This window comes from Chiloscyllium plagiosum, chromosome 30 (genome assembly GCF_004010195.1).
Source record: "Chiloscyllium plagiosum isolate BGI_BamShark_2017 chromosome 30, ASM401019v2, whole genome shotgun sequence".
NCBI classification, from domain to species: domain Eukaryota; kingdom Metazoa; phylum Chordata; class Chondrichthyes; order Orectolobiformes; family Hemiscylliidae; genus Chiloscyllium; species Chiloscyllium plagiosum.
Genome location: NC_057739.1, coordinates 14,942,622 through 14,960,871, shown reverse-complemented (window position 1 = coordinate 14,960,871; position 18,250 = coordinate 14,942,622). Strand labels below are relative to the sequence as shown.

Sequence of the window (18,250 nt, the reverse complement as noted above, 5' to 3'; positions counted from 1 at the left end):
CCTCCTCTCTACTTACAATCCAGTGGCTGACAGATATGATTCTGATTCTTCATTCCGAAAGGAAAACTACATGGCTAAGTGCTTGGGAAGTTTTCTCATCCTGTATGAGTATTGGTAGTTCTTGAGTTTTTAGGTAAAATCATTCTAAGGCAAGTTTTTGTGCAGTAAAGATCAAAATAATTTCCTCCTACTGCTGCTTAATGAAGCGCATGCCTTAACAGGCCACTTAATTAAATGAATGGTTGCATGCAAAAAATATATTAAAAATTGCACTAATGTTTGTTTTCCGATATTTGAATGGAAGGGTTTCTGCTCTACAGGATTATTCCAGTCACAATGCATGCCAATTATGGTTGTACTTGGAACAGATTGTCAAGGTGAAAAATATAATCTTGTCCTCATTTTCAATAAAATGTTACCACACATTTTAGCTTTCAGTAATTTTAAACAAGAATAAAACAAAAGAGAACTTAATCAGCACTGATCGTTGATATATTTCATTTTTACTTCAATGGTGCAGCAAGGTAAATTCAGCACTGATATTTTAGGATTGTTTCTTGTCCAGTCATAGTGAATATGCACGTATACATTTGGTTGAGGTTTGTGGTCAGTGGTGATGTAAGGAAACTCACTGCTTAGTTTGCAGAAAGCTCAACTAAGAGATCGCGTGTTGTCTACCTTGAGAACGTTAACTCTTTCGACTTGTAGTTGATGGTCACAACATTTTGTGTTGATTCACAGCATTAGTCTGCTGTCGTGTCATCAAGTAGTCCAAACAGCCAATCATATTAAAGAATTCTCACAGACAGCCAACCAGGAAATGAATTGTAATAAATCATCAAATCACTTTTTTTAACATTTCAGGCATTGCCCAAAGCTATATTTGTGCCACACTCTTAAAAATCTCAAAAAAACATACATGGATTTAAGAGAAGGAAAGGATTGCGGAATTAAATCAAATAAGTATAAAATCAAAAATCCATTAAAATAGCATACAAAATAATGCAAACTAAAATAAATGAATGAAGTTGTAAAGACTTTGCCTCTGATTTTCTAAATTGCAGTGTTTGTAATGATTGAAAGTTTAAACTGTAAATGACATATATGCAATCAAATCATAATAACACTTAAATGCTGTGGATTTAACTGGCTTCAAATATGGCTTCTGGAGATAAATAGTTGGCATTTCACGCTGATTCAGAACTGAAAGCCCAGAAAGTTTACTAGCTAATGCTTTGCATGCTACTATCTTATTGCACAGTGATTATGTAAATATCTACGAATTGATCCCTAAAAAAATGTTTATTCATTGCATAAAATCTTCCCTGAACAAGAGACTGGGAATTGGGTCCCAACTACTACATCCTTTCATCTTTTTCAGAAAATAATCAATGCATATTTCCTATCATTTGTTTCATTTGCAAAATACTAAAATGACACCACAGCCAGCAGTGAAGGGAGGTTTTGGCTGTAATATGCAATATTTTTCATTTTCTCATGATTCATTTCTCTTCGTAATGCCACCACTATTTTCCTGAAGAATGCAGGCATATGATACATGAGAAGGTTTCTGTTAATCCAAAAATTACTGTTAATCCAAACATTGGATGACAGTCCAAACTATCAATTTTAACATTTGGACTTGGTCTGATTACTATATCTATCCCTTCAGAAGCACAGCTATAAACAAACATTCACTATGTGGGTGATCTACGGGCTCAGAAACCACACCTTCTCACTTCCTGGCAGTGTGTCGTCAATTACCACTTCATTCTGGCAATCCGATAGTTCCGAGAGTCCTCAACTGGGTGAAAGCCACTCTGCACTCCATTCTGGCAACAATGTTTGCTCAAACAGTTCTTCAATTAATTGTGATCCACTGTCATTTACTGGACTGTAAAGCTACTTCCATACTATCAACAAGTTTAAGTTAAGGTGTCTTATCTATAAATGAAAACTCATACATCATTGTAGTAATGGTTGGCTGAGAGAGAACATGACTTATTTGACAAGGTCTCACCATGACTGAGACATGAAGGACATGCATCTGTTCGTCCACAATCTCGGAGGGCTCCCGCAGAGTCGGTGGAGTTATCTGGGACAGGTGCTCAGCATTACTCATGGAGACATGGAAATACAAGGTGCCATTCTCCAGCCATTGCTGCTTCCAGTGGACCAAAGAGATATCAGCAACCGTTCCAGTCATTTCTGAAATAAGAGAGAGAAAAACCATGATCAAAGCTATTGTTTATATTGTGAATAGTTCCAGCACATTGTCATCTCAGGAGTGGTCAATACTATCTCGAATACTATTTTATAGAGATTGGATGGGAGGGACCATTTTAATATTGCATAGCTTTGACACAATTAAACATTTACCTTACTGATGCTAAAATGGCTGGAACCAAAGTATTTACGTCTAAAATTTTAAAACTCTACAATTCACCATATCACATACTCTGCTCCTGCCAAAGAAAGTGAATCAATGCTTCTCAGAATTGACGAAAAATACTCTTCAAACAAGTTCCCATAAACCCTTCAGAAATCAATTGAGCAATGGAACCAGTGCTTAGGAAGTCTAGCTAGCACTCAGTTGGGGATCTGGGGAAATTCACAAAAAGGCAAAGAACTGTTTGAAATCAATATAAGAAAATGGTTTGAATGAAACATGCTCATCCTTGCTAGGCCAGTATGCACTACTGCTGCAACCTTCTGAAATTTGGGTAATAGGATGAGGGGCAGTGTTAAAAATCAATACTAAATATGCAGCATTTAGATACGTGAAGATTTTGAGACATTCCCTCAAACAGTGAGAAAGTGCATGCCATATCATTTCCTCACCCATCCCATACTCATCTTTACTCATTCCTCTCAAAGAATTAGCAGTTAAGTAAGTCAGCCAGGTTCACTTGTCCAGATGAGAGGCCATTACACCAACAGTACAAGCTACAAATAATTAGGACCTTCAGCAAGGTCATTAAAACCGAGTATACCAGAAGAGAGAAGGGAGATGACAATGAGGAAAGAAGAGAAGGTTGAAGTACAAGAGATCCCAGGGGAAGTACCTCTTGTGAACAGGTTGACTCTCTCAGAAACTGTCGAGACAGACGACACCGCCAGTCTGAGAGGCGGACAGGTCTGCCAATTGAAAATTGGCATGGAGGCAGAGCTGAGGACTCAGACATCATGCAGAGTCGTGGTAATAGGGCACTCCATAGCAGAGGGACTGAAAGGGGTTTCTGCGGCAACAGGCGGGATTTGAGGATGGTGTGTTGCCTTCCTGGTGCCAGGATCCAGGACGCCACTGACAGAGTGCAAAGAATCCTCAAGGGTGAAGGTGAAGAGCCAGAGATGGTGCTGCCTTCAGCACAAATGACTTCAGGAAGAAGAGGAGGGACATTCTACAGCGGGACTTCAGAGAACTCGGAAGAAGGCTAAAAAGCAGGACTTGCGGTGTGGTTATCTCCAGTTTGCTTCCAGTTCCTCAGGCTGGAGAGGGCAGGTAATGGACTTGAATGTGTGGCTGGGGAACTGGTGCAGGAAGCAAGGATTTAAATTCTTCAATCACTGGGATATGTTTTGCGGTAAGGATGAATTATACAAGAGGGACGGGTTGCACCTTAATAGGTGGGGGACCAGCATTCTGGCAGGCAGGTTTGCCACTGCAACACAGGTGGGTTTAAACTAAGTAGTGTGTGGAGAGGGGGGGGGGGGTACACTGGAAATTCAAGAAGGAAGTTAAAGGGAAAGTGAGAATAAGAGAAGTTAAGAAAGACAACAGAATCAACGGAGCAGAAAACTCAAGACAGGATCATACAGTATGGTCAAGTGAAACAGAGATTGATAGGAAGGGTGAGTGGAGTAACAAATTAAAAATATTATATATGAATGCACGAAGCAGAAGAAATAAGGTGGATGACCTTGAGGCTCATTTGGAAATTGGCAGTTACGATGTTGTGGGGATAACTGAGATGCGGCTTCAGGTGGACAGGGCCTGGGAAATGAATATTCAAGGCTATATGTGCTATCGAAAGGACAGACTGATGGACAGAGGGGCTGGGGTGGCCCTGTTGGTAAGTAATGATATCCAGTTCTTTGCGAGGGGGGACATGGAATCAGGAGATGTGGAGTCAGTATGGATAGAGCTGAGAAATTTTAAGGGTAGAAAGACCCTAATGGGAGTTATCTACAAACAGTAGTCTGTATGTAGGGTGTAAGTTGAATAAAGAGTTGAAATTAGCCTGTCGCAAAGGTATTACTACATTTGTTATGGGGGATTGCAACATGCAGGTGGACTGGGGGAATCAGGATGGTACTGGACCCCAAGAAAGAGATTTTGTGGAGTGCCTCCGAGATGGATTCTAAGAACAGCTTGTACTGGAGCCTACCAGGGAGAAGCCAATTCTGGATCTCGTGTTACTCAATAAACTGGACTTGAACAGGGACCTCAAAGTAAAGGAGCCATTCGGAGATAGTGACCATAGTATGATAAGTTTTAGTCTGAAACTTGAGAGGGAGAAGGGAGAATTGGAATTGTCAGTATTGCAGTTGAACAAAGGGAACTATGGAGCTATGAGGGAGGAGCTGGCCAAAGTTCAATGGTTCAATACCCTAGCAGGGATGGCAGTGGAACAACAATGGCACGTATTTCTGGGTATAATGCAGAAGGTGTAGGATCAGTTCATTCCAAAGAGGAAGAAAGATCCTAAGGAGAGGCAGGGGTGGCCGTGGATGATGAGGAAAGTTAAGGACTGTATAAAGATAATAGAGAAGAAGTATAACAGAGCAAAGATGAGCGGGAAGCCAGAGGACTGGGAAACCTTTAAAGAGCAACAGGGGATAACTAAAAAGGAAATACATTTAAAAAAGAGGTATGAAGGCAAACTGGCCAAAAATATAAAGGTGGATAGTAAAAGCATTTTTAGGTATGTGAAAAGAAAAAAATGGTTAAGACTAAAATTGGGCCATTGAAGACAGAAACAGGTGAATTTATTATGGGGAACAAGGAAATGGCAGAAGAGTGAACAGGTACTTTGGATCTGTCTTCACTGGGGAAGAAACAAGCAATCTCCCAGATGTAATAGTGGCTGAATGACCTCAGGTAATGGATGAACTGGAGGGAATTTATATTAGGCAGGAAATGGTGTTGGGTAGACTGTTAGGTCTGAAGTTTGATAAGTCCCTGGGACCTGATGGTCTGCATCCCAGGGTACTTAAGGAGGTGGCTCTCGAAATCGTGGACGCATTGATAATCACTTTCCAATGTTCTATCGATTCAGGATCATTTCCTGCGGATTGGAGGGTGGCTAATGTTGTCCCACTTTTCAAGAAAGGAGGGAAAGAGAAAGCAGGAAATTCTCGACCGGTTAGCCTAACGTCAGTAGTGGGAAAGATGCTGGAGTCAATTATAAAAGATGAAATTACGATTCATGTGCGTTGCAGTTACAGGATAGGTCAGAGTCAGCATGGAATTATGAAGGGGAAATCATGCTTGACTAATTTTCTGGAAGCTTTTGAGGATGTAACTATGAAGATGGACAAGGGAGAGCCAGTGGATGTCGTGTACCTGGACTTTCAGAAAGTCTTTGATAAAGTCCCACATAGGAGGTTAGTGAACAAAATTAGGGCACATGGTATTGGGGGCAAAATACTGACTTGGATTGAAAATTGGCTGGCTGACAGGAAGCAAAGAGTAGTGATAAACGGGTCCCTTTCGGAATGACAGGCAGTGACCACGAGGGTTATCACAAGGTTCGGTACTGGGACTGCAGCTGTTTACAATACACATTAATGATATAGATGAAGGTATTAAAAGTAATATTAGCAAATTTGCTGATGACACAAATCTGGGTGGCAGGGTGAAATGTGAGGAGGATGTTATGAGAATACAGGGTGACCTGGACAGGCTAGGTGAGTGTACGGATGCATGGCAGATGCAGTTTAATGTGGACAAGTGTGTGGTTATCCACTTTAGTGGCAAAAACAGGAAGGCAGATTCCTATCTAAATGGAGTCAAGTTAGGTAAAGGGGCAGTACAATGAGATCTAGGTGTTCTTTTACATCAGTCAATGAAAGCAAGCATGCAGGTATAGCAGGCAGTGAAGAAAGCTAATGGCATGCTGGCCTTCATAAGAAGAGGAATTAAGTATAGGAGGAAAGAGGTCCTTCTGCAGCTGTACAGGGCCCTGATGAGACCGTACCTGGAGTATTGTGTGCAGTTTTGGTCTCCAAATTTGAGGAAGGACATTCTGGCTATTGAGGGAGTGCAGCGTAGGTTCATGAGGTCAATTCCTGGAATGGCGGGACTATCATGTGTTGAATGATTGGATCGACTGGCTTGTATACACTTGAGTTTAGAAGGATGAAGGGGATCTGATTGAGACTTATAACATTATTAATGGATTGGACACTGTGGAGGTAGGCAGCATGTTTCCGCTGATGGGTGAGTCCAGAACCAGAGGACACAGTTTAAAAATAAGAGGTAGGCCATTTAGAACAAAGTTGAGGAGAAAGTTCTGGTGGGTATATGGAATGCTTTACCCCAGAAGGCAGTGGAGGCCAAGTCTCTGGATACTTTCAAGGAAGAGATGGATAGAGCTTTTAAAGATAGTGGAATCAAGGGTCATAGGGATAAGGCAGGAACAGGATATTGACTGTGGATGATCAGCCATGATCTTAATGAGTGGTGGTGCTGGCTCGATGGGCCGAATGGCCTACTCCTACACCTATTGTCTGTTGTCTATTATCCCTGTGCTTAATGTGTTGGATAACTCAGCAATCAAGTTACAAGGCACGGTGGCACAGTGGTTAGCACTGCTGCCTCACAGTGCCAGAGACCCGGGTTCAATTCCCGCCTCGGGCGACTGACTGTGTTGAGTTTGCACATTCTCCCCGGGTCTGCGTGGGTTTCCTCTGGGTGCTCCGGTTTCCTCCCACAGTCCAAAGATGTGCAGATTAGGTGAATTGGCCATGCTAAATTGCCCATAGTGTTAGGTAAGGGGTAAATGTAGGGGTATGGGTGGGTTGCGCTTTGGCGGGTCGGTGTGGACCTTGTTGGGCCGAAGGGCCTGTTTCCACACTGTAATGTAATCTAATCTATTTAAAGTTTTACAAATTGAACATAGAACATACTTCATTTTAATAGAGACAATTAACATTACAACAAAAATTTCTTCCTTAAACAGAATTGTGTACGGGTTTACATGTTGAATAATGATATCTTTCTAGTTCATTGTATGTATTTTTCATTAAAACAATATTAAAAGTGCATATTATCTGACTGACGTTCCCTCCCCTCCCTACCTATTTCAGACAAAATATGTGTCCCTAAAAACACAAAAAACAACTTTGATGACTATCATTTGTGCTGTACGATATATTCTGTGGAAATTTGTTTCCGTAAAGCTAACCAAAATATAGCCTTAATGCTGAAGGTTTCTGTAATGGTCAAAAATGCATTGTGTTCCACTTACTTACATTTGTGATACACAGAAAACGGGACAGTAATGGGTGAAAAAGTGCAGCAATGTAAAACCAAGCCAGTTTCACCCTTGCAGTTTATAATATCAGTACATTATTGATTTTGTGAGCCATTGCTGAACAAAATAAAATTAAAATGTCCAGTATACTAATCCAAATTGTTTTTTTTTTGTTCTTATATGCCTTAGCCACACATTTATTTTTCATTCACACTATTCTAAATCCTGGTAGGTGTGCAGACATGGGCACCACAACAGAAGAAAAAATAACCTCCTCCTTCTTTGATGCACATATAATTTATAGAAATGGATTCTCTTCTCCACTACTCATTTAACTCACAACAAATGAGATCTTAAATCCTGAGGGACTGTAGCTACATTTTGGGCAGGGGCTATTGTAATCACATTAGACAGAATCACATGCCAAAATTACAGCAATCACAACAAGATACAGAGACACAAAATGCCGCAACAGCATCTATTAATTGTATTCATACGTTTTCCATTTGGAGGGAAAGTAATGTTTTGACAGGTAATCTTTAATGCATTGTTGGTCTTTTATAGAGATGATAAGCTTGGTGGATAACTAAAATCCATTCACTTTCGCAGTCTCATTGTGTGGGTTTGCACAGTGTAAACAAACTTCAACTGAGTGAATGAGCTGCATCATATTAGTTACTGGGCGAACAATAAAATCACAGAAAAAAGGTTGATTGGTTGTTGCCCAAAGAAGCCAAATTCAATCTGTGAAGGAAGTAGCTGGACAGATTGCAATCAAAATGAAACATTGCGAGGTCATGAATTGCTGACCAGCAAACAGTTGTGCTTCGGAGTCTTTGGGTGATTTTCAATTTCTGATGGTGAGAGGAGAAGGAGGTGAGAAATTAAATCATACAACCACAGAGGAGACCATCTGGCCCTTTTTATTTGTGTTGGTTCTGTGAAACAGCTATTAATTTGCCAGTACTGTTTCCCAAAGCCACACCAGTGTCTTGTCATTCCTGCAGTTGCCCAGGATGTTTGGTTACATGGGAAAGCTGCTCTTCCATACATCTGGCTTGTGTTCAATATAAAGTGAAAGATATGCAAAAGAATTGGGTCTTTGTGTTTACTGAATGTGTCATGACCTTAATTCAAGACCACCTAGTTTTAAGTCCAACTTGTCTATTTAAAAGAGGGCTTCTAAGTCAAATAAATGTCTATAGATATAAATTCAGTGGCTGTAAGGAGAGAGAGAGCCACTCTACTATGTTATGCCTCACGAGACATCAAGGATGCTTCAACAGGATGGACCTAAAAGGAGGAAATGCATAACAAACTGAACTACCATCTCCTCAAACGCTGAGTATGATGGGAGAAAAGACAGAAGTCTGGGTGGTAAACATATCTGTGTCTTAGCCCAGGTCTGGAATATACACTCAGCCAAAGTGCTCATAAGTGCAAGTGGGCTGAGGTCCCTGAGTGTACTAGCCTTGGTTCAAGCACTAATATGCGATGAAGATCATCAAAGAATCATTCCTGGTCACCCCTGCATTGAAAGTAAATGATTCCTTCACTCTGAGCGCTAGAGACCTGCTGGTCAACAGGCCTGTCAAAGGAAACCAGAAAAAACAAGTTCAATCAACCTGAAAAAACCATGGAGTTTGAAATCGACTGCTCAACTGTCAATGATTCACTGTCTAATTACCACAAACAACAGAAAGTGAACCATATATCTTTTAACTTTACATTTTTTGGGCACACTTCTCATTTATAATCTGCCTGTTGGGAAACTGACCCAGTATCTGGTTGTGACAAAAGGCTTGATCAGGGAATAAAATTAGTTCATTAATTGTGAAGAGGACCATTAATTCATTTGAGAAAATGGACAACTTTTAAAGATAAGTGTTGGTATGTTTGGGTCCATTCCACAAGACGGATTGTGGGATGTGTAAATCACGGTATTTCACAGAGATGAGTTGCCAGATATTTTCAAGGTTTCCACATTGTTTAAGGCTTGCAATCATCTCTCCAAGATTCAAAAAATAGCAAGAAATGTTTGGAATAAAGATCAAACAATCCAAGTGAGATGTACATAGCATCTTTAAACACTTTAAGAGAAACCAACTTTATTTGTAAATCAGTTGGTGATGAACTCTGTGAAGAGCTCATTGACAAGTGTACCACTCGATGCAGGTTAGAAACGTTCCAGGGTCGATTCTAAGACGACCTGAGTTAACTGAAACAAGGATTACTCTGCTGCTTGGTTTCACAGTGGTTTTCCAGTTCCTGGTATCATCAAGTCCCTGCAGTGTGGAAACAGGCCATTCAGCCCATCGAGTCTTCACCGACCCTCTGGAAACCATCCCACCCAGATCCATTCCCTGTAACCCTGCACTTCCCATGGCTAATCCACCTAGCCTGCATCTCCCTGGATACTATGGGCAATTTAGCATGACCAATCTACCCAGCCATCACACCTTTGGACTGTGGGAGGAAACTGGAGCAACTGAAGGAAACTCATACAGGCCTGGGAAACGTGAAAAATCCACACAGAAAGTAACTCAAGGGTGGAATTGAACCTGGATCCTGGCACAGCGAAGCAGCAGATCTAAGCACTGAGCCACTATGCTACCCAACTGAGCAACCATTATGCTCAAAGTTTGGAAGATTTGCCAGGCCTCTTCCCAATTTTGGTATGTACCTAATGTACTCTGCTAAAACATGCAAGTAAAGTAAAGTTGCCACAGTTTTACCAGACTATTGAGAGGTTCTTTTGTTAGACAGATATGTTGGATGGTGGTTTAACTCTACGGTCACCATTCTCCACTTTGGAAGAGAGGTTGACAAGGAGAGTACAGCTAATACGGGAATTGAACTCATGCAGCTGGCATCATGCTGCATTGCAAACCAGCTGTCCAGATAACTTAGCTAACCAGTTCTCAAAACAGATGCCCTGTATGAGGTGTAAAGATGCCATTGAGGACATAAACATAGGAATAGAGGGTCATTTAGGTCCTCAGGTCTGTACCCCCATTCAGTTGGATTGCAGCTGATCTGCAATTTAACTTTATATCCTTGCCCTTAAAGTCTTTGGAAACAAAACAAAAATCAGTCAATTTCAGTTTGAAAAGGAGCAATTGATTTAGTATTAATTGTTGTTTATGGAGGTGAGCTTCAAACACTGTGTGTATGAAGAAAAGTTTCCTAATTTCACTGTGAGACACAGTCTCAGGAAATGTGGTGGACCATTTAGGGGTGAGATGAAGAAAAATTCCTTCAGTGAAAGGGTAGTGAACCTGTAGAATTCTTAACCACAGTGGGCTGTGGAAGCCACGTAACTGAATATATTCCAGAAAGAAGTAAACACATTTCCAAATTTTAAGGACATTAAGGGGTATGGGGAGAAAGTGTGCATGTGCCTTGAGATAACAGATCAGATATGATACATATTATCGAATCAAGGTTTGTCTATCTAAAACATGACTTCTACCTGAGTTCAGAATTTATAATGGGAGAGAGTGAGGACTGCAGATGCTGGAGAGCAGAGCTGAAAAATGTGTTGCTGGAAATGCGCAGCAGGTCAGGCAACATCCTGAAGAAGGGCTTATGCTTGAAACGTCGATTCTCCTGCTCAGAATTTATAATGCCTTGCACGGCAGAATTAGTTGCTCATCATGTATCCTGGTGGTACATTATGAGTGGCCACTTGTGTAAAGGTTGATGGCTATAAACATATACCCCAGCTAAGCCTAAAGAATAAAAGAAAAGCAGATTTGAAGTCACTTCATTCTAATCCATCCTAAATTAAAGAAAACCTACTGTTTGCCTTCACTATCTACAAGATCAGGAGAGAATTGCCAAACAGAAGGTCTCCACATGTCATACTTCAGTGACAGTATCCTACTGATCAGCAACTGCACAAGGAATCTGAAACAACAAAAGTGTGCTTTTGCTCAGCGTCACTTTGATCCATGTGTACTTGCTTAAAACAGGCCTCCTGCACTGCGATCTCGGTAAAACATTTGATTGGTTAAATCAATCGCAAAAGATGCATGTGATCCAGTAGGTGTTCAATTTTTGATCTGAAAAATAGCAAATATTCCTGTGGCAGACAACAAGACAAAACAAAGCTACTTTGAAACTGTGCTTCACGCCTGTCACATACCCACTAATAACTTGGAGAATGTAACATTTGATTGGTCACAGTGCCCTATATTCTGGTATCGTTCCCTTTGAGAATGGTGGTCTTTGGTAAATTGAAGAGAAGGCAGGAGAACTGCTATGATGAGTGCATGTATATATATATATATATATATATATACATGCACTCATCATAGCAGTTCTCCTGCCTTCTCTTCAATTTACCAAAGACCACCATTCTCAAAGGGAACGATACCAGAATATAGGGCACTGTGACCAATCAAATGTTATATATATACACACACACATATATATATATATATACACACACACACGTACTTTGCGAGATTTATTCAAACTATTTTTTAGTAATGAACATGTGGTCTCTGCATCAGGTACATCAGATACTAGTGTACACACAAGAGCACTTGAGATACTTCTCAAGAACTATCCTTACAACAAAGGACAAACAGTGCATTTTGAGTAGCCTGCTTATACAGTTAGGCATTAATATGTGCATTAATATTCCTTTGTCCTGTTTAAAAGGGACTAATGACCATTTGAATTGCATGGGTTCACAATTGAACAGTTAAGATCTTAATGTAAAGTATGTGAAACCATGGGCTAAAAATAAAAACACAGGAAATTAAAAGGCTCATCTTCCTCTTTTGACAGTCCAGAAACAACGAGTGCTAAACACACTTAAAGGGTTAGAGCCCAGACCTTTAATGTCCGTACCCTGGACCCAGGTTCAAACCCCACCTGCTCCAGAGACGTGTAATAACATTTCTGACCAGATTGATTAGAAAAATTGGTTCCCATTAAAGGTGAGTAAAAGCTAATGGTAGATTATAACCACAAAGGGAACATGTAGCCACCAGTGCCATAAAGTCATAAGCATGATTGAAGAGCTGTTTAAACGCTTGAAAAAGGCAAGAGATAGTTTGCTTCTTTCAGTTTTCTGATTTTCCTTAATAAGGCAGGATTATTACCTGAACCCTGCTGATCCAGAAGGCAGGATTGTCAAATCAATGTGTGTCGGTCAGAAGCAGTGAATTCTATGCCAGGTTTTTTCATGTCTCCTGACAGCTCTTGTCATGTGTGAAGGTTTTTTTTTTGCCCAGTGCCATGGTTGGAAATGGGATCCAAACAGGAAATCACAACAGGTGTCTGTAGATCCCTTTGATGGGATCTGGTAAATCAGCAGCACTTTACGACTGAACAATAAGAGGAAAGAACTGAAACTGAGGTGGGCTGTGCAGGGATATTGAAAAGCACAAATGTGACTGGAAAGCTTCTGCTTTGATTGCAGTTTAAAAGGATCTGCAACAGTGCAATACAAAGGAATGATTGCTACTGGGTTAAGGAATCTGGGCTTCTTTCACAGCTCCGAAGACACCCAGTGGAATAAATTTAGCAACTATCATCATAGAGTCATAGAGTTGTACAGCATGGAAACAGACCTTTATGTCCAACCTGTCCATGCTGACCAGATATCCTAAATTAACCTAGTCCCTTTTGCCAGCATTTGGCCCTTATCTTTCTAAACCCTTCATATTCATACATTCAAACAGATGCCTTTTAAATGTTGTTATTGTACCAGCCTCCACCACTTCGTCTGGCAGCTTGTTCCACACACGCACCACCCTCTGAATGAAAAAGTTGCCCCTTAGGTCATTGTTGAATCTTTTTCCTTTCACCTTAAACAACCATTTCTTTTTCCCTTCATTTGCCTCAAATTGTAAAAGGAGGGTAAGGTAGGGGGAAGTGGCTGTCTTCACCAAAGTGCTAACAGAATACGCAAGAATCAGGAGCAACAGAAACATTGTGTCTAATGCCAGGGCCTGAACTTGCAACTAGTGCCATGAGAGGATGTGGATGTGCAAACGATGCCCTTTTTTGTATGCAATTTACAATAATGTACCCATCCTCGACCATTGAGTCTGCTGCACCATTCGATCATGGCTGATATCTTTCTCAACCCCATTCTACTGCCTTCTCCCCATAACCTTTGATCCCTTACCGATCAAGAATATCAAGGACTTGGCTTCCACAGCCTTTTGTGGCAATCAGGTCCACAGATTCACCACCCTCCGGCTGATGAAATTCTTCCTCAATTTGTTTCTAAAGAGTTGTCCCTTCACTCTGAGACTGTACCCTCAGGTCTGAATCTTTCCTACAATTGGAAACGACTTCTCCATGTCCACTCTATCCAGGCCTCTCAGTATTCTGTAAGTTTCAAGGAGCTCCCCTTCTGAACTCCATCGACTACAGATACAGTTACATGCTGACACCTGAGAAAGCCAAAAGGAAAAATTTAGAAGCAAAAGATCAGCATGACCTCCTTGCTCTACATTCCAACTTCCATTTGGAAGCAGGGCAAGCAACACTAATCCATTGGCTTCACTCTAGAGTTTGCTCAAAAAGTTTACATGCAGAGTCAAACAAAATCAGCTGGAAATTAATTCATAAATTTTGATGACTTGCCTCTGAAACAAAAAACAAATTGCTGAAAATTCATCCAGCTAGAACACTCTGACAACCAGTCACAAAGAGCAAGCAAAAGAAATTTGGAACATTGCTTCATTAAGGAAATGCAGCTCTTGCCACTTAGTTTGGTATAATTAAATGTATTGGTAAATTGATCTGTACATTTAAATATAAATAAACCTCACCATTAATGTGTGAAGTTCAGAATTAATTTGCAGTACAAGGCACTTGCATGCCAGATAATGAAAACAGCAGGCTAGCTCATTTGCACTATCAACATGCAAAGCATGCTGTGAAAAATGCTTTGCTCCTTCCCCTCTACCCAGTAACTTGTTTTCCCTTTTTTCATTTCAAGACCGTGAATGGGAGATATGACTTCAACTGCTGAATAACAATGAATCAGGTAAAAATATTCCAATTAATTTGCTGCAGTGAAAGCTCATTTAGTGGCTCAGTGGATAGATATATTGCCTGGCACAACATAAGAATCAAACATGCAGTATCTCACTTCAATGCCATAGTATGTTATGATAATCTTTACATTCCAACCTGAGGAAATAAAAAATCCTAGCCATTGTGAAAAAATATTTGCAGAATCTCAAAAGAGAAGAGCTCTTTCTCAACAGCTTATCAAGACTGAAAATGTCACTCTCAACATTCATTTATAGCTTCATATGGATCCTAGTCCACCTGTCTGAGATCCTGAGGAGGGAGGTTGAAATAGTTGTACGAGAGGGCTATAATAAAGAGATCAGTGTTCGGTGTAATGATATTTAAATAAAAGAGTTTTTTGGAACACTGAGATACAGATGATAGCCACATTTAGATAAGCAGAAGCAGGTATATAAAGATACAACAAACTCGCAGTCTTGTCTCAGAAAGAGGCCCCTCTAAGCAGAACCAAACCCTAATACCCAAACTTTACAGGAGCAAAGTACTGCAGATGGTGGAATCTGAACTGCAAACAAAACCTGCTGTAGATTACAATGGGTCAGGCAGCATCCATGGAGAGAAAACAAGCTAATGTTTTGAGCCTAGATGACTATTTTGTTTTTAGCCCAAATTTTATGGCATGTAGCATCCTTGAAACTGGCCTGTCTCCACAGGTGTAGATCAATCCTGTAGATCAACAGTTAGAGTCTAACTGTTTAAAAACCTTACTTCAGGCGTCGGGGCCTCCATTTGCCGAGAGGTGCGAGGGAGGAGCAAAGGACTTCTGGGAAGTCATATATTTGTGTGGTTGCATTAGCCGAAACACTACTCAGGTAGTGTCTCCCACCCATTCTCCTAGCCTAACCAAAAATAAAGGCTCTGTGCGCCAGATTGGTAAGGTAATGAGTTTATTTTTTATTCCTTATTTTTCAACAGTCTCGTTGGGAATTTAGAATCATGGGAATGGAATTGAGGGCAGTTGAATGTTCCTCCTGCAGAATGTGGGAGGTAAGGGTCACCACTAGTGCCCCTGCTGACTACATCTGACTACTTACCAGGGGAAAGCAATGGGGCACAGGGCTCTGGCACAGAGTCTGTCCCTGCTGCTCAGAAGGGAAGGGGGAAGAGTAGCAGAGCAGTAGTCATTGAGGACTCCATAGTTAGGGGGACAGATAGGAGGTTCTGTGGGGACAAGAGAGACTCACGGTTGGTGTGTTGCCTCCCAGGTGCCAGGGTTCGCGATGTCTCTGATCGTGTTTTGGGATCCTTAAGGGGGAGGGGGAGCAGCCCCAAGTCGTGGTCTACATAGGCACTAACGACATAGGTAGGAAGAGAGATGGGGATTTAAGGCAGAAATTCAGGGAGCTAGGATGGAAGCTTTGAGCTAGGACGAACAGAGTTGTTGTATCTGGTTTGTTGCCACGTGCTAGTGAGGCGAGGAATAGGGAGAGAGAGGAGTTGAACACGTGGCTACAGGGATGATGCAGGAGGGAGGGTTTTGGATTCTTGGATAATTGGAGCTCTTTCTGGGGTAGGTGGGATCTCTACAAGCAGGATGGTCTTCATCTGAACTAGAGGGGTACCAATATCCTGGAGGGGAAATTTGCTAAGGCTATTGGGGTGGGTTTAAACTGGATTCAGCAGATGGATTGGAACCAAAATTGTAGTTCGAGTATAGAAAAGGTTGAGAGTAGGGAGGTCTGAAATCAAGTTTCAGGGACACAAGATGGCATCGGCAAGTAAGAAGTTGGTTTGAAGTGTGTCTACTTCAACGCCAGAAGCATCCAGAATAAGGTGGGTGAACTTGCAGCACGGGTTGGTACCTGGGACTTCGATGTTGTGGCCATTACAGAGACATAGATAGAGCAGGGACAGGAATGGTTGTTGCAGGTTCCAGGATTTAGATGTTTCAGTAAGAACAGAGAAGATGGTAAAAGAGGGGGAGGTGTGGCATTGTTGGTCAAGGACAGTATTACAGTTGCAGAAAGGATGTTTGGGGACTCATCAACTGAGGTAGTATGGGTTGAGGTTAGAAACAGGAAAAGAGAGGTCACCCTGTTGGAAGTTTTCTATAGGCCTCTGAATAGTTCCAGAGATGTAGAGGAAATGATAACAAAGATGATTCTCAATAGGAGTGAGAGAGACAGGGTAGTTCTCATGGGGGACTTTGACTTGACTGGGAACACTATAGTACGAGTACTATAGATGGATCAGTTTTTGTCCAGTGTGTGCAAGAGGGCTTCCTGACACAGTATGTAGACGGGTGAAGCCACATTAGATTTGGTACTGGGTAATGAGCCCAGCCAGGTGTTAGACACGGAAGTAGGTGAGCACTTTGGTGATAGCGTTCACAATTCTGTTATGTTTACTTTAGTGATAGAAAGGGATAGGTGTATACCACTGGGCAAGTGTTACAGCTGGGAGAAAAGCAATTACGATGCAATTAGGCAAGATTTAGGAAGCATAGGATGGGAAAGGAAACTGCAGGGAATAGGCTTATTAGAAATGTGGAGCTTATTCAAGGAAAAGCTCCTGTGTGCCCTAGATAAGTATGTACCTGTCAGGCAGGGAGGAAGCTGTAGAGCGCGAGAGCCGTGGTTTACAAAGCAAGTGGAATCTCTGGTCAAGAGGAAGAAGAAGGCTTATGTTAGGATGCGATATGAAGGCTCAGTTAGGGCGCTCGAGGGTTACAAGGTAGCCAGGAAATACCTAAAGAGAGAGCTCAGAAGAGCCAGGAGGAGACACGAGAAGTTGTTGGCGGATAGGAGCGGGGTAAACCCTAAGGCTTTCTATAGGAATTTAAGGAGTAAAAGAATGACGAGAGTAAGATTAGGACCAATCAAGGATAGTAGTGGGAATTTGTGTGTGGAGTCAGAAGAGATAGGGGAAGTACTAAATGAATGTTTTTCGACAGTATTCACTCTAGAAAATGGCAATGTTGTCGAGGAGAATACTGAGATACAGGCTACTAGACGAGACGGGATTGAGGTTCACAAGGAAGAGGTATTAGAAATCCTGCAGAGTGTGAAAGTAGATAAGTCCCCTGGGCCGGATGGGATTTATCCTAGGATGATCTGGGAAGCCAGGGAGGAGATTGCCGAGTCTTGACATTGATCTTTAAATCGTCATTGTCTACAGGAATAGTGCCAGAAGACTGGAGGATAGCAAATGTGGTTCCCCTGTTCAAGAAGGGGAGTAGAGACAACTCTGGAAATTATAAACCAGTGAGCCTTACTTCAGTTGTTGGTAAAGTGTTGGAAAAGGTTACGATAGAATTTATAATCATCTAGAAAAGAATAATTTGATTAGGGATAGCCAGCATGGTTTTGTGAAAGGTAGGTCGTGCCTCACAAACCTTATTGAGTTCTTTGAGAAGGTGACCAAACAGGTAGATGAGAGTAAACTGGTTGATGTGGTGCATATGGGTTTCAGCAAAGCGTTCGATAAGGTTCCCACAGTAGGCTATTGTACAAAATGTGGAGGAATGGGATTGTGGGAGATAGAGCAGTTTGGATCAGTAATTGGCTTGCTGAAAGAAGACAGAGGGTGGTGGTTGACAGGAAATGTTCATCCTGGAGTCCAGTTACAAGTGGTGTACTGCAAGGGTCGGTGTTGGGTCCACTGCTGTTCATAATTTTTATTGTGACCTGGATGAGGGTGTAGAAGGGTGGGCTGGTAAATTTGCAGACAACATAAGGTGGAGTTGTGGATAGTGACGAAGGATGTTG

The 18,250-nt window shown here is 41.5% G+C and overlaps 1 protein-coding gene across 1 annotated transcript in view; it reads right to left on the bottom strand.

Moving 5' to 3' along the window:
- LOC122564758 (astrotactin-2-like) overlaps positions 1-18,250 on the bottom strand; it is a 1,559,828-nt gene that overhangs the window by 1,395,414 nt on the left and 146,164 nt on the right. Inside the window, exon 2 of the mRNA XM_043719930.1 lies at positions 2,021-2,208. Within this exon, the coding sequence (XP_043575865.1) occupies positions 2,021-2,208 (188 nt within the window). The remainder of the gene's footprint in view (positions 1-2,020; positions 2,209-18,250) is intronic.